The sequence below is a fragment of the Mustela erminea genome, chromosome 13 (assembly GCF_009829155.1).
Source record: "Mustela erminea isolate mMusErm1 chromosome 13, mMusErm1.Pri, whole genome shotgun sequence".
Lineage (NCBI taxonomy): Eukaryota > Metazoa > Chordata > Mammalia > Carnivora > Mustelidae > Mustela > Mustela erminea.
Window position 1 is genome coordinate 92561053 of NC_045626.1, and position 16445 is coordinate 92577497.

Sequence of the window (16445 nt, forward strand, 5' to 3'; positions counted from 1 at the left end):
GTGGCCCTTCTTTTCACTACAGCTACGATACGTATCTTTAAAGTTTCAAACCGAATGAGCCCCCCCGGGCGCCCCACGTCCACTCTGTTTCTAGGGTTTCTGTCCTGTGTGAATTCTCTGATGTACGAGGAGGTGTGACTCCTGGGAGAAGGCTTTCCCACACTCGCCACAACCATAGGGCTTCTCTCCTGTGTGAGTTCGCTGATGTATGAGCAGCTGTGACTTCCAAATAAATGCTTTCCCGCACTGGCTGCATCCGTAGGGCTTTTCTCCTGAATGAGTGTTCTGATGTCGAAGCAGCAGTGACTTCCCACTGAAGGCTCTCCCGCACTCACTGCACCCGTAGGGCTTCTCTCCTGAATGGATTCTCTGATGCTTACGGAGACCTGACTTCTCCCTGAAGGCTTTCCCACACTCACTGCATTTGTTGGGCTTTTCGTCTGTATGGGTTCTCTAGTGAGAGATAAGTTGTGATTTCCCACTGAAGGCTTTCCCACATTCACTACAGGCATAGGGTTTCTCTCCCGTGTGACTTCGCTGATGAATGATGAGCTGTGAGGTCTGAGAGAACACTTTGCTACACTCGCTGCATCCGTACGGTTTCTCTCCCGTGTGAGTTCTCTGGTGTGTGATGAGGTGTGACTTTCTAGCGAAGGCCTTCCCACACTCACATCCATAACGTTTTTCTCCTGTGTGAACTGTCTGGTGTGTAACGACGTGTGACTTCTGGGAAAAGGCTTTGCCACAGTCACTGCATTTGAATGGTTTCTCTCCCATGGGTGTCCTCTGATGGACGATGAGCCGTGACTTCCTGCTGATGACTCTTCCACATTCCGTACATTCATAGTGTTTCACGCCGACAGGAGTTTTCCGCATGCGACATGGAGAAAGGATTTCTCATCGCCCTGACCTTACCAGCTTTCCGTCCCACACTGTTTCCAGTCTGAGTAAATAAATCTAGTGAATATTTCAAATGTTTTCCAGTTGAGACACGCTTATTGGATTTTTGCTTTAAAGGGGCAAGGTTCATGCTAGACTGAAATATTTTTCCACCTGCATTCATTTCACGAACTTGTTCCAATTTTTTAATCCTGTCTTGAATTTCTTGGTGCCATGCTTTGTAATCATCAACTTTCCAGTATTCTAGAAAAGAGAAGAATTAAACCCCTTTAGTGAATTCTTCAATAACTGTGAACCAGGTGAACCAGAACCGCAGAAATAATCATGCACACCGGTACATGTTTGGGAATTAAAATTAAATAAAGTGCTTTCATGGAAACTGAGGTAGAAAACCGATAATAGATAAGGAGAAGAAAAAAAATGGACTAAACAGGTTGTTAGGAGCCATGATAGAGTAATCTGTTCCAGGCAAAGGGTTTCATCTGCACACACACTCAACCCTAAGAGAAGGCAATAAAAAGTTGCACTAGAAGCAAGGGAATAGGACAGCGAAGTGATTTCTGTGGCTACAGGCCCAGGAGGAGAAAACCAGCATGAGAGAGATGAAGGCGAGACTAGAGGAAAGACTGTGGGAGCGCAACAGTAATCGGAGAAAGGGGAAAGAACATATGTGGGGATTAGAACAGTGAGAGGGCAAAAAATCACAACGAATCCTGTGTCCTAGCGAAGAGAAAAGGGATCTCTCAGCAGGATAAGGTCTGGTGTGGAGAGGAAAATGAACGAACAAAGTCCAACAGGAGAGAGGGGTTGAGCTCCTTAGGACGGACCAGAGAGGCAGAGCTCACTCGAAAATCAGAGCCAAGGAGGACAGATGACCTATCCTCACATGATAAGCGATAGAAACGATACCTGCCTATCTGAGAAGCTCATCTCAATGGCTCTGGGTCACTTCCAGAGGGTTAGTGACCTCGAGGATTCTCGACACAACATTGCACAGGTGCCCACCCCTCACCGTCTTCACTGTTCACTTCCAGCTGGAATTTAACTCCACCGCCTCCCAGGGGCCTCGCCTGCAAAGCTCGGACTCGGGATGTACCCGTGGCTGCTCCTGCTCCAGCCTGAAGGTCACATCTGGTCTGATGAGCTGAAACCTTGTGTATGGAAAAATCACACAGGACTTGGGCCCAATTTCCTGGGCTCGGGCTTCTGAAGAATAAGTAAATGCTTAGCTCCAAAGGCTGTGAAAGACATCGTTCACTTGGGATGTGCGTGGACAGACACTCTGGAGACGAAAAAGGGCTAAGAATTTTTGGATTCTTAGACTAAAGCCCTATGTCATGACACACTTCAAAGGTCCCATTTTTCAGTCAACAAAAGGGAAAGCCAGCTGACGGGGCCGAGTCCACACCGGATGTGTCCTTACCCAGGGACACAAGGCTGCTCAAGTTCTCCAGCATCACACTTCGGTACAGAGCCTTCTGCGTGGAGTCCAGCAGCCGCCACGCCTCCCACGTGAAGTCCACAGCCACGTCCTCGAACGACGGCGGGCCCTGGAAGAGCACGCTCCTAGTAAAGCTGAACCAGTGGGTTTCCGACGGTGAAACCGTGGTGCAAAGACCCCAGGGCAGGAGCCACTAGCAGCCTTCGGGATAGCTGTTCTCCTGTCTGTGAACCTCAGCTGTACGAGGGGTGCCAACGCGCCCGCTCCCAGTCACAGATCGTAACTGTTCCCTTGGCCCTTCTGCCTCTCTTACATCTAGAGTCAGTCCCGTGATCCGTGCTGACAACGGCTCCAGGAGGTGTGCGAGGCCACCTGGGGGAAGCTGCTGCTTTTCTGGTAAGAGAGAGTCACACTGATAATACCCTCTGCTCTCTACTATTCTTCCTGCTTTTATTTTTTACGATTTTTTGAAAAGAATTATTTATTTTAGGGCAAGAGAGAGCAGGAGGAGGGGCGGGGGGAGGCGGAGGGAGTCTTAAGCAGATTCTGCGCTGAGCACGAATCCTGATGTGGGGCCTGATCTGTGACGCTGGGATCAGGACCGGAGTGGAAACTAAGAGCTGGACACTTAACCAGCTGTGCCACCCAGGCCTCCCTCTTCCTGCTCTTGAGTAGACGTTGTACCGGAGCCGCAGTAGCCACCCTGAGCTGTGAGGCGGCATGTGCGACACAGAAAGCCAACTGGCAGAGTACGACAGAGCAGAAGCCCAGAAAACCCCGTAGTCTTTCATGGCACCCCTCACGCGCCGTGCCAGCCCAGGGCTGTCTGCTTCCATGTGTCCTAGCAGGAGAAACTTCAGAGCTCTTATTATTATTATTTTTTAAAGATCTTTATTTATTTGACAGAGGCAGAGACACAGAGAGGGAACACAAGCAGTGGGAGGCTTCCAGCTGAGCAGGGAGCCCGACCCGGGAGACGATCTCAGGACCCTGGGATCATGACCCACGCCGAAGGCCGACGCTTAACTGACAGCCACACAAGTGACCCTTCAGTGGCCTTATTATTAGAGCTACTATTTATAAATGAAGTCATCCCCAAATGATACATTTATTTGATCATTTTTTTAAAAGATTTTTATTTATTTGACAGAGATAGACAGATCACAAGTAGGCAGAGAGGCAGGCAGAGAGAGAGGGGGAAGCAGGCCCCCCACTGAGCAGGGAGCCCGATGTGGGGCTCGATCCCAGGACCCTGGGATCATGACCTGAGCCAAAGGCAGAGCCTTAACCCAGTGAGCCACCCAGGTGCCCCTAAACAATTAAATCTTAAAAAAGAAAACAGTACTTAGAAAAAGGTCTATCAGTTCTTTAAAATGTTAAATATAGTTACCACAGGAACTAGCAGTTCACTCCTAGGTATGTACCTAAGAAAAGAGAACATACACACCAATGTTGGCAGTAGTAGTATCCACAGCAGCCAAAATAGCAAACAGGCATTTGGTCTCGCAAATGAGGAACTGATAAACAAAACTGCCCCAGTCACACAACAGAATATTCCACAACAAAACACAATAAAGCATTAATTCATGGCCCATCTTAAAAGCAGGCTACATGAAAGAAGCCAGTCACAAAAGACCCCGTCACGTGTGATCCTGTGGATATGAGAGGCGCAGAATGGGCAAACCCAGGAGCTGGGGCTGGGGCGGGGGCCCTGGGGGTTACCTGCTGCGGAGATGGAGACAGGTTTCCTTTTAGGAGGATGAAAATGTCCTTTTCACATTTTTTTGAGATTTTTAGTTATTTCACAGAAAAAGAGAGAGAGAGAAGGCACAAGCAGGGCTAACAGCAGGCAGAAGGAAAGGGAGAAGCAGACTCCTTGCTGAGTAGGGAGCCAGAAGCGGGACTAGATCCCAAGGTTCTGGGATCATGACCTGAGCTGAAGGCAGAGCCACCAGGCGCCCCTGGAGGATGAAAATATGCTAAATTTAGATTGTGGCTGAACAATTAGATGGTTGCAGAAGCCTCTAAACTACTGAAAAACAACCACCACCAACAAACAGTCAATTGTTCACTTAAAATGGGCGAATTGTATGGAACCACAATTGAGGAAATAAATGAGTTACTCACCTGGGACTTGGTCATTTTCTGCTGCTCTCGGGAAAACTGTAGGCTCTGTGTATCTTCTGGATTCTTATCTTGATGCTCAAAGTAAAGGTCTCGGGTCAGGATTCTCCTCACCCAGGACCCTTGCTCCAGAGACTTCTTTATCTCAAACAAGGCAATTAGTCCACGGAAACTAGAATCTGTAGAGTCGGGTAACAAACTGTCTTTAGTTGATGGAAATACCCCTCTCTCATTGGAAACTCATTTAACCTGCCTTTAAAGCTCAGAGTGGGTTTTCTATAGACTCTACACAGACCTCACAAGGACTCAAAATAGGGGGTATGCAGAAGGAACCCCAGCCCCTTAGTAGCAGCATTCCCCCAAGCACTCGCTCTCTCGGAATGGGGAAGGGAAAGAGACCGCGCGTGTAATATAGAGCCCACAGAAAATAAGAACGTCGCGTTCACTTTTAAGTCAAGGCATAAGGAAGCGAGGAAACTGAATTCAGCAGCTGATGAAACAAGAGAGTAATTCAGCAGAGCTTCTCCTCAACGTACAAGTCGTTCATTTGAAGCCCATGATGTTCTCGAGAATTCTACCGTAGTTAACCCGTGTAAATACCTGCGAACCACGACTGGCACAGAAACACTGAGTAAAGGCTGGTTAGTGCTCCTATGATCACGTGGCGGGATTACAGGGAAACCAGAAAATTCTTACCAATAACAATCATTATCAATAACGCCACGACTTCATGCGGCTCTCGTAGGTGGTGGGAACCGCGCTGACCCTACAAAGATGGGATCTGAAGTCTTACATTTTTCAACTGCCGTGTAGGCCACACAGTAACCCACTGTCAGACCCACACTTAGGAGCACGGACGCGGCTACCCCGCACTGGTTGCCCCGTCAGCGCTCAACCAGCATCCCCGTCTTCAATCACGGACCCCCAGGGCCGCGCAGTCGTGAGCCTCGAACACCTCCCGGCAGCCCCACAGCCCTTCCTCCGCGGCTCCACCAGCCACGCTCGGGCGAGCTCCGCGAGTCCCGTGGCTCAGACACAGCTGGGCCATCACCGACGCCCACAGCCGGCTCACGGACACCGTCAAGTCCCTCGCTGACCCGCACACTTAGTAACCCCCCGGGCCTCCTGATGACCAGGGAGTCTCCCCAGTCGCCCACACCTACTCTGTCCCAGGCAACCGCAGGGCCCCCCAGTTACAGCCAAAGGCCAACCGGTGTCTGACTTCCAGCCCCAAGCGACCAAATCATTCACCCCGCAGTCCCGCGGTCACTATCCTCTGGTTTCTACGGCCGGCTCGACGCGACCCGGGACTGGAACTCAGGACCCTAAGATGCAGTCCCGGCCCTACCCACTGGGCCGGCCCGGCCCCCAAGGGCTCTTGCCCTGCGGACACCGGGCGTCCGCAACCACTCCATCACCCCCCGTTCCTGCCCACCAGGCACCCTAATCCTGATTCCCGGGGAGCCCTGGGGCTCCCCGCTTCGCAGTCCCCGAGGCCAACGGACACGCCACGGCCACTTCCTGCCGAGCCGGTGGCCGGCGACACACACAGCACCTCGCAGACCCCCGGCCTCCAGGCGCTCCCCGCGGAGGCTCAGGAACAGGCGGCGGCGAAGCCCCTCCGGGACGTCCCCCACTCGCGGCGCGTCGCGGCCCCGCGGCCCAGTCGGCCGCCGCGGACTCTCCGCCTCGCGGTCCCGCCGAGCAGCACAGTCCGCTGCCGGCACCCAGTGTCCGCGCCCCACGGCCGCCGGCTCACCGCAGCACCCCGAGTCGCCGCGGCGGCCGTCCACACCGCCGGCAGCTGCCGAGCAGCCTGCGACCCCCGCGCTGCCCGCGCAGACCCAACGCCGCCCCGCAGGCGCGCGACCGCTCGCCCGGAACACGCCTTCCGCTGGCCCCTCTCCCGCCAGCCTCAGCCCCAGGGGCTCGGCTCCTCCACGGACCCCGTCCCCGACCCCCGCAGGCCCCTCGGCACTCGCCGGCTCCGCGGCCGCTGTCCACGTGGCAAGACCCGCGGCGCGCTGCGCCCTCCGCCCCTCGGCATCTCCGATCCCAACGGACCGCCCCACACTGCACCGGCCCCGAACGCTGTCCCCACGAGGCCGCGGGGACACCGAGCCCCGCCCCGCCCCCTCCGCCCCGCCCCCTCCCGCTGGGGCCCGCGCGCAGAACTCCATTTCCCAGGGTGCCTCTCGCCGCAGAACTACATCTCCCAGAGGGCTCTGCGGCGGGCTCGCCGTCAGCCCCGTCGGTTTTCCGAGAGCCCGGGGTGCGCAGAACGAAGGCTGGAGCTCCTCCCACCGGAAGCGCTCAGCAGACAGAAGCATCAGCCTTAACCCCGCACTCGGGTACTGAACACATCAGGGCTCTGGGGTGGGGGCGGAGGGCATTAAGACAGGAAGGAACCTGGCGCACCTGCCCAGCTCAGCGGGTGAGCCCGACCCCCTTGATCTCTGGGTTGTGAGTTTAGGCCCCATGTCCGGGGTGGAGATCACTTAAGAAAACAGAAGGACAGGAAAGGGATCCAGGGACAACTGCGTCTCCTGTGGGCAGAGCACCGGACAAGGGCGTTAGTCTGCGCCCCCAGCCGCAGGGCCGGACGCTGCCCGTCTGTTTAGCGGGGATTCCGAGTGGGGGACATCCGACCCGGAATGCGCACACCCCACCTCCACGCTCTCACAGGTTGTGCTGGGGTAGAGCTGACTGCCCGTGTTCTACTCACTCAGGCTTCAAGGGATTAGGGGAGTCTCCGGGGTAGTCTGCAAGAACGCAGGCCGCTCTTCTGCACAGACCCCAGACCCCAGCCAGGCGGACCACTGGCCGCCGGGTGACGTTTCAGGTGTGTGTGGACGGTAAGCGTGTTGGAAGCTGGCCAGAGCTCAGACTGGGTTTGGGATTCCCAGCGAAGAGAAGCTAGAGGTCACGGTCACCAATGATCACGCTCACACGTACTGATTCGTTGAACCGTTTACTCAGTAAACGTAGAGGTACAGAGACTTTCTTTTCCAACACAGCACAGAGAAGTGTGGGCAATAGGTGTGAGCTAGCACAGCTCCCTGGGGCGCCCCTGCTCTCTAGGGGTACCAGTCAGTGGAGACCGCGCCAGCAGCCCCACCTCCTTCGGCAGCGGTCTGCCCCATCCTTGTATGGGAAGCACGGCTGGCCCAGATCTCAGGTGCCCTCCCCCCACATTCTGCTCTGTGCAAACTCACACCAGAGAGAAGTGTGTACACTCGCTCACCCACACAGGGCTGGCCTGTGACACCACGGTTTGGAGATACACCCACCCTGCCAGCTGATGGCTACAGGGGTAGCAAGTCCATGGTTTACATGCCCCCCTAACGCAGCAGTTAATCTGCTTCCCCATCTTCTCGTGGAGCCTGATGTGTTAATACATTTTAATGACAGGAATGAGCAAGGCTTTAAGTGAGAACCTCAAACTACAGATGCCACTTTGTCTGCATTCTTCCGCCTTACCGGTGACCGCTTCTGCGGCTACACGCTCCTTGCTGGGCGTTTCTGATGACGCAGCGGTTGTACAACACCTGAGCATAGTGATTTCGGGATTCAGTACAGTTGGCGGTCCCTGGTTTCCTTCATCTTATGTTCTCAAAGAACAATCTCTACGACGAGACGTCAAGTCTGGCTACAAGGAGCAACAGCTCATCTCAAGTGCCCAGACCCCATGAAGGAAATAAACAATGACCGGACAGCATCACCAGATCCACGCATGCGGGACCGTGTAACTTAGTTACCGGTCATGCCCGTGAGCTGGTCACGTGATGTTACACGGCCTGCTTCTCAGCTGCAGACACGCATCACGAGATAACGTCTTCTACGCTGAGAGTGAGCATGGCCTTTCCCTTCACTAAGCGACAAATACAGGGGACCCGGGGAGAGCTGTGCTGCTGGAAACCATTTTGCTGTCACACAGAGAGTACACAGTCCTGTTACAGAGAAGCCGTTACAGGTAACTGTCACAGTGCTGTGTTCCAAACATGTCCACACCTTGAAACATTGATTTCATTGGCTAGGTAATTCCTTAACGACAGGACCAGAGAAATACACAAGTTTATTGGCACAGGCTACATTGTAAATGGCGTCTTTCGGGGTTACACAAAATGGAAGACCTGCATGAAAAATTCAAAATGCATACCGAAACGCAAACGCACCCGGAGAGAAAATGCAGCTGTGTAGCCTGATGGCAATTATTTCCCTTCAAAAGCCGCCTGGGGAACCAAGAGAAGAGGGCCAGGTGAGAGAGGGTGCAGAAAGGCGGACTTCCTAAGAGCTATCTGTCAAGTGACAACGGACGGGGCTGCCGCGTCCAGGCTCGAAGGCAGCCCGCTTCAACCTGACTCTGACTTCTCCAGACCGTCGTGCTGGTGGTGGGCACTGGTGTGGAGCCTTTAGAGACCCTCTGTGGCAATTCTTACTGGCATGGAAATCTTGTCCATGGGTTACAGATTACATGAATTATACAGAGAAGCAGCAGAATACGGAATGAGGGTATGCCCAGCAGGAGATCCTGGGATCTGTGAGGCACCATTCCTTTCCGCCTCACTCAGGACCCGGTTATCCCTTTTTCTCGTCCATACATATTGAACATAAACGCCAATGTGTTTCTGTAAATTGCTTGGCTAATCCAGAGGTAGCGTAAGACTTCGTAAGAGTTTTGGCTTCTATTGCTGAAGAAGGGTTAGTAATAAGTGCAAGACCACTGCACACGCAGCAGACGACAATCTGTGCAGCCACGGACATTTGCAGCAAAACAAAACACAAAACACAAAACACTTTGTTACTCGTTATAATTTCTGTGGAATGGCTTAAAAAAAGAGAGAGAAAACACTGGCATTTCGTGTGGGGAATCCTGACAGATGTCATTCTGTGCCCTGTGAGGCATACGCACCAGCAACTGGCACTCAAAGTGCTGTTAAGTGCTCAACCTTAACACGGCACAGAAACCAAGTGGTGCGCTCCAAATTTTAACTCAAGCGCATTTAACTGAGCGACTATTTACAGGTAACGGTTCAGAAGTAAGGACTCCAGCCAGGGATGGTGAGGCACGTGAAGGGCAAGGAGAGGGAGGTGGGAGCTGAGAAGGGAGAGTCTACAGCCCCAAAGGAGGGCTGCCCCGCAGGAGCCGGGCCATACGGCAACAGACTCTGCCAAAACCAAGGTCCGGGAAAGGGAGGCAGCGGAGGGAAGGCAGGGTCCAGCCTGTCTCCTCCCGCGGGTGATCTACCATCTCCCGCGTTCACACTTCAGTAGGAACCCTAGAGGGACAGCCCCTGGGGTGCAGAGCAGAGAGGAGGGCGGGGAAGCGCCGCACACATGCCAGTCCGGCACACGGGCCACTCGTGCGCAGCTGCCACGGATCCGAGGCACCCTGAGCCCTGGGGAAGCAGGCTTTGGACTCGGAGGATGTTATCAATCCAGCTACTTTGGAAAGTTCATCCAAAGTGTTGTTTTTGTCATATACTTCTACATAGATCATAACCCACCACACACTGTCAGTATTTGGCTTTAAACAATGGATTACCTTTTTAAAACATTTTAAAATGAGAAAAAAAATATATTTACCACATATGCAGCACTCCCAGAACTCTTCGTTTCTTCCTGTAGATCCACACTTCCAGCCAGCATTCCTTTCCTGCGGCCTCCAGACTTACTTAAATTTTCCTGGAGCTAAGCCTACAGCCTCTTCTTTTGCTTTCATTTCTGAGAGGTCTTCTTGATGGGTAACAAACACCAGGGTGCGGGGGCTTTATTCTTTCCTCAGTAATCCGACATGGTCCGAGCAGCACCTGCCCACGAGCCGACGTACTCTGCTCTGCGAGCGCGCCCTGTCTGTCCCGAGGTGCTTTATAACCATTCTTCTTCCGTCTATGATGTCCGTTAGGGGTTTCTGTGTGTCTTGTCTGGGGTTCTCTGAGCTCCTTGACTATGTGCAGTGACACTTTCCATCCCCTGGGTAACAATTTCAGCTGGCACTTACTCAGCTCCCGTGTTCCTTCTCCCCCCCCGCCCCGCTAGGACCCCCTCCCACTACAATGGACCCGTCCTCTCTTCTCCCAGGCTTTCTTCCTCTGTACATCAGTTGGACAGTTTTTTTAAAGATTTTTTTTTTAATTTCTTTATTTGACAGAGAGAGATCACAGGTAGGCAGAGAGGCAGGCAGAGAGAGAGAGGGAAGCAGGCTCCCTGCTGAGCAGAGAGCCCGATGCGGGACTCGATCCCAGGACCCTGAGACCATGACCTGAGCCGAAGGCAGCGGCTTAACCCACTGAGCCACCCAGGCGCCCCCAGTTTTTTTAATTCTTACTTAAATTCATCGATTTTTCTTCTTCTGTGTCTCATCTGTTCTTAATTCCATCCAGAGTTGGGTTTTTTGGTTATTGGTGTGGGTTTTTTTGTTTGGTTGGTTTCTGTTTTTAATTTTCAGATTACCACTGTTTTCATCCTGAGGAGTTCCACTTGGGGTTTTGAAAATACACCTTCCACTTCAGGTCTTATCACGTTCATGTTTTCCTCTAATTCATAAAAGCTAGTCAAACACCCTTATCCAATGCCAACTGCTTCAGTCTCTTCTATGTCTCTTCTACGGGCTCATTTTTGTCCTGGCTACAAGTTGTATTCTCATAGTTTCTTCGCGTGTCAGGAAGTTTCTGGATGCCAGACATTGTGGGTTCTGAGCAGCTCTGACTCTAGGGTTAGTTCCTTCACAAGATCATAGTCTGCTGGGAATCCTACCTGATGCCGCACATGTTCAGAGCGGTTTCCACTCCAGCTGGCGGGAACTTTACTCCCAGCCTGGCACTGATTTCTGGGAGCTGTTCAGCCTCCTGCTTTCCAGCACGACTTTTCCTTTCACACACATGCCAATCAGCGCTAAGCCAAAAGACTCAAGGGGACTCCTTGTAGGTTTCTGCAGCCCTCTCTCTAGAAAGCTCTCTCCCCTCCTCTCCCTATAAATTCTAGCTACTCTGGCCTCTCCAAAGGCCAAGTCAGCAGCTCTCTTCGACAAGACCGCATGTGTTCCCTTCCCGGAACGGCAGCCTGGGAGCGCACCTCACTCTGTCCATGGTCTGCCGGGGATCACAGACACCTGCTTGCCATCGGTCTCTAAACCATTCTTCTGCATACATTTTACAGTTTCTAGCTGCTGAAGGCAGGGGAGTCAGTCTGGTTCTTGCCGGACCAACACAGCAGAAAGCAGAAGTTTTCATACTTAAAACACATCTACCATTTTAAAATAACCATTTTCATAACAACTTATATACAACAAACACAATGTTGTAGAATTCTTTCAATAGGATCGTGCTTATAAAACTTCTTCCCATTAGGACCTCTCCTCCATACGGAAATCTCCAGTCCAGACGATTCAGCATTTCCTTTGTGTATATATCCTCTAGTGTACTGTGAGTTACCCTTTCTTGATGAAACCTCTCGCTTGGTTTTTACAGCAGTCCAGTTTCCCCTCGAGTGTAGGTCCTCTAACAATGAGCTGTCACTTCTGACTACAGGGTCTGCTACACGATACTGCTAAGACTTCCACGTTAAGTCATCAATGGGTGATAAGCTGTGTGTTCCGGGAGAAGGCTCCCTTACGCTGTCTACTTAAACAAATTCCCTCTCTGAATTGGGTGAGACCTGCCTTCCCAGTGCACTGACGGGATTGCTCCCATGTGTGTGTCCTTGGACACGTCAAAAGGCGACATTGGACGCCAGATTTCCCACGTTCACAGCACCACGCCAATGTTTCTAGAGTGCGTGAGTCCTCTGGTGAAGCGTGAGCTGTGACTCCCTGCGGAAGGCGGTCCCACACTCACCGCACCCAGAGTATTTGTCTCCCGTGTGAATTCGCTGATGCCTCATAAGGTGAGACTTTCTAGTGAAAGCCTTCCCACATTCACCACATTGATAGGGTCTCTCCCCTGTGTGAATTCTCTGATGGATAACGAGCTGTGCCTTCTCAAAGAAGGCTTTCGCACACTCACTGCACCCGTAGGTTTTCTCTCCTGTGTGATTTCTCTGGTGCTTAATGAGCTGCACTTTCTGAACAAAGGCTTTCCCACACTCACCGCATTCATAGGGTTTCTCCCCTGTATGAATTCTCTGATGCCTAAGAAGCTGTGGCTTCCAGGCAAAAGCTTTCCTACACTCACTGCATTCGAAGGGTTTCTCTCCAGTGTGGGTTCTCTGGTGATGAATGAGGCTTGACTTTTCACTGAAGGTCTTCCCACACTGCGTGCACTCATAGGGCTTCTCCCCTGTGTGTGTCCTCTGGTGTGAAATCAGGCTGGACTTCTGGGTGAAGGCCTTCCCACACTCACCGCATTCATACGGTTTCTCGCCAGTGTGAGTTCTCTGATGTGTTAGGAGCTGCGACTTCCCAAAGAAGGTTTTTCCACATTCAACACATCCGTAGGGTTTCTCCCCCAAGTGAGTCTTCTGATGGCGGAGCAGCTCTGACTTCTTAAAGAACGCCTCCTCACAGTCACCGCACTGATAGTTTTTCTCTCCCGTGTGCGTCAGTTGGTGCTTGATGAGCTGCGGTTTTCTGATGAAGGCTTCGCCACACTCACCACACTCGTAGGGCTTCTCCCCCGTGTGGATCCTCTGATGCCTGATGAGCAGTGAGTTCCTGCTGAAGGCTTTTGTGCACTCGGTACAGGCATACGGTTTCTTGCCTGTGTGAGTCCTCTGATGCGTAATCAGCTGTGACTTCCAGAAGAAGGCTTTCCCACAATCACTGCAGTTATAGGGCTTCTCCCCAGTGTGAGTTCTCTGGTGGGTAATGAGCTTGAACTTCTGCGAGAAGGCCTTCCCACAGTCGCTGCAGCCGTAGGGCTTCTCCACCGTGTGGGTTCTCTGATGTCTCTTGAGCTGTGACTTCCTGCTGAAGGCTTTCCCGCAGTCGCCGCAGCCGTAGGGCTTCTCTCCCGTGTGCGTCCTCTGGTGTAAAATGAGCAGGGACTTCCTACTGAAAGCTTTCTGGCATTCTCCACACCCGTATGGTTTTTCTCCCGAATGCGTCCTCTGATGAATAGTGAGCAAGGACTTCTGGGAGAAGGCTTTCCCGCAGTCGCTGCAGCCGTAGGGCTTCTCTCCCGTGTGCGTCCGCTGGTGGACGACGAGCTGTGACTTCTTACTGAAAACGCTGCCGCAGTCCACGCACAAGTGGACTCCTGTGTGTGTTCTGTGGTTTGCACGGGGCCATGACCCCGTCTGGCTAGCCTTCCTACATTTACTGCAATCACAGTATGGCTCTCCACCACGGGTTCTATCAGCTTTGATATAAAATAAGTATTTCTTATTGAGCTCATCAGGTTTCTTTCTTCCACGGTTATTTCTTGGAATAAGAAACTCAAAAGGATGTTTCAAACTTTTTTCACCTGAGCCACATTTATGGGGTCTCATTGCTAAATGAACAAAGTTAATGCTTGAATGAAATATTTTCCTAAAAACATCATATTCATGGCCTCTCTCCACACTTCTAAGCTTGTCTTGATTATCCTGGTGCCACATTTTGAGACTGTTATCTAGCCAGACTTCTTCTAAAAAGGAAACAAATGAATCATACTGTGTAAATCTCCCAATGATTATACTCGTTGAATAAACCTGAAATGAGCCTAGGATCCCAATTAAAACAAAACAAAACACAAAAACCCTCCCAAATATAATATCTATTTACTGGACTCTAGAAATTCTGACAGACACCATATGTTAACTAACTGGAATTTATAAAAAAGCCTAAAAAAAAATGTTTAAACAGAAATGAAAACATTTAAAAGTTACAAGGGCTTAGAAACATGAATTTTTAAATGAGAAAAGATGAAATCCACTCAAGGAGCAGCAACCATGAGCAATATACTCAAACGCTGGAGAGACTATTAATCACTAATGTGATTATCTGCTGTCCGTCCAGAGGGAAGACTAGGAAGAGCACGGGTCAGCACGCCCGCGCCAGGGGCCCCCGGGGACGGCATCGCTGAACAGCCCGCACACGGAAAAGGACTGGCACACTGCTGAGTGCTACGAAGGCAGAAATACTGAATACAGAGCAGACACAGGCTATCGAGTGTCATTCAAAAGACAAGAAACAGGTTCCTGTACGATCGTCACAGCTGAAGAACATTCTGGTTGAAGGCTGTCGCCCGAAACGCTGCCATCACGGACTTCCCCATAAAGGCTCCTTCTTGCTTGCCAGTTTTTTGGTTTTTTTTTTTTTTTTTTAACATTTTAACTCAATCTGTAATCTATAATGAATCTATATGTAATCCACCTGTGCAAATCATTCCAAACCACAAGAAGCCTGTGCATAGCACATTAGGACAGACTCTTCAGGACCCAGTAAGTACAACTCTTTGTGGTTTCCACAACATGGTCATTTATCGGCTATTTTAAAGTGAAAGTCTGTTTACCTTACGATAATCTTTACTAGTAATTGTGAGCCAATATTCTCAGGAGGTACTTTGCAAGTCAAAAGATTTGGGAAGAACTCAAATATAAGGCAAATACTTCTTTTCTGCATGAGTTTGTGTGTGCGTGCGCGTGTGGGGTAGAGACTTACCTAATTCTCAGACATATCAGAATTTCAGAAAAAGGACCAACTAGAGCTGCTGATATAGAGAATAAAAGGACTCAGTGTTTGGAGCTTAAGTGAGTAGAGATATTAATACTATTCATTGAGATGAAAAAGACTGAGAAAAAGTTTGGAGATCAAAAGCAAAAGTCATACGTAGACATCTAAGTGTGAAGTCCCCCTGAAGTGTTTATAAAAAATAGTTTCATGAAATCTGAGTAAAGAAATGAAAATTTTAAATTAAAATAAAAATGAGAAATAAAATTTAATATATATACAAGTTAATAAATAACATAAAATAATATTTAAGGAGTTCAACTGTAACAAAACATATTTAAGAATTTAAAAATCTTGGGGCACCTGGCTGGCTCAGCATGTTAAGCCTCTGCCTTCGGTTCAGGTCACGATCTCACAGTCCTGGGATCAAGCCCCGCATCGGGCTCTCTGCTCAGCGGGGAAACTGCTTCCTCCTCTCTCTGCCTGCCTCTCTGCCTACTTGTGATCTCTGTCTGTCAAATAAATGAATAAAATCTTTAAAAAAAACAAAAAGAATTACAAAATCTTGGTGCACTGGGGGACTCAGTCAGTTGAACGTCCGACTCTTGGTTCTGGCTCAGAGCACAATCTCCGGGTCCTGGGATCTGACCCCCTGCCGGGCTCTGTGTTCAGCGGGGAGTCTGCCGGGGACCCCGTTTCTCCCTCTCTCTTCCTCTCCTCTGCACCCCACCCCCACTCTCTCTCTGAAAAAAAAAAAAGAAAAGAAAAAAAGGAAAGGAGCGACGCCTGGGTGGCTCAGTGGGTTAAGCATCTGCCTTCGGCTCAGGTCATGATCCCAGCGTCCTGGGATCGAGTCCCACATCGGGCTCCTTGCTCGGCAGGGAGCCTGCTTCTCCCTCTGCCTCTGCCTGCCTCTCTGTCTGCCTGTGCTCGCTCTCTCCCCCTCTCTCTCTGATAAATAAATAAAATCTTTAAAAAAAAAAAAAAGGAAAGGAAAGGAAATAAAAATCTTGTCATTCTGGAAAGCGAGTGTGTCGCTTACAGGCATTACGCAGGGCCAGGCACGGGTGAACCCACTTCTTTCTGTCGCACTCTGGTCCACACTGCCTGCATTTCACTTCTGTTTTCAAACCAATATTCCTTCTTCCAGCCTTGCTCCCCCTCAATTCTAGTTTCCAGAGAGCCAGCGAGCAAATTAGAAAACGTGATCAGGCTTTTTACCCCCTTGCTTAAAAAAAAAAAAAACACAACCCTTTAAAGGGCGCCTGGGTGGCTCAGTGGGTTAAGCCTCTGCCTTTGGCTCAGGTCATGATCTCAGGGTCCTGGGATCGAGTCCCGCATGGGGCTCTGCTCGGCGGGGAGCCTGCTTCTCCCTCTCTCTCTGCCTGTCTT

The 16445-nt window shown here is 51.0% G+C and overlaps 2 protein-coding genes across 9 annotated transcripts in view; both read right to left on the minus strand.

Moving 5' to 3' along the window:
* Nucleotides 1-6795, minus strand: LOC116571531. The gene is made up of 4 exons (XM_032309482.1): nt 6225-6795; nt 4469-4644; nt 2324-2450; nt 1-1143 (listed from the first exon to the last, which is right to left on the minus strand). Exons 1-4 carry the CDS (start codon nt 6793-6795, stop codon nt 842-844), a joined length of 1176 nt encoding a protein of 391 aa, XP_032165373.1. The 3' UTR covers nt 1-841.
* Nucleotides 3618-16445, minus strand: part of ZNF605 (zinc finger protein 605) — a 24018-nt gene continuing 11190 nt past the window's right edge. For 7 of the 8 annotated variants that reach the window (XM_032309906.1, XM_032309903.1, XM_032309904.1 and 4 more), the window contains one exon: nt 10781-14028. In XM_032309906.1, coding sequence (XP_032165797.1) covers nt 12233-14028 — 1796 coding nt within the window. In that variant the 3' untranslated portion in view covers nt 10781-12232. Of the gene's footprint in view, nt 3653-10780; nt 14029-16445 lie in introns of those variants that run through there. The other variant, XR_004277952.1, reaches the window with a different exon arrangement.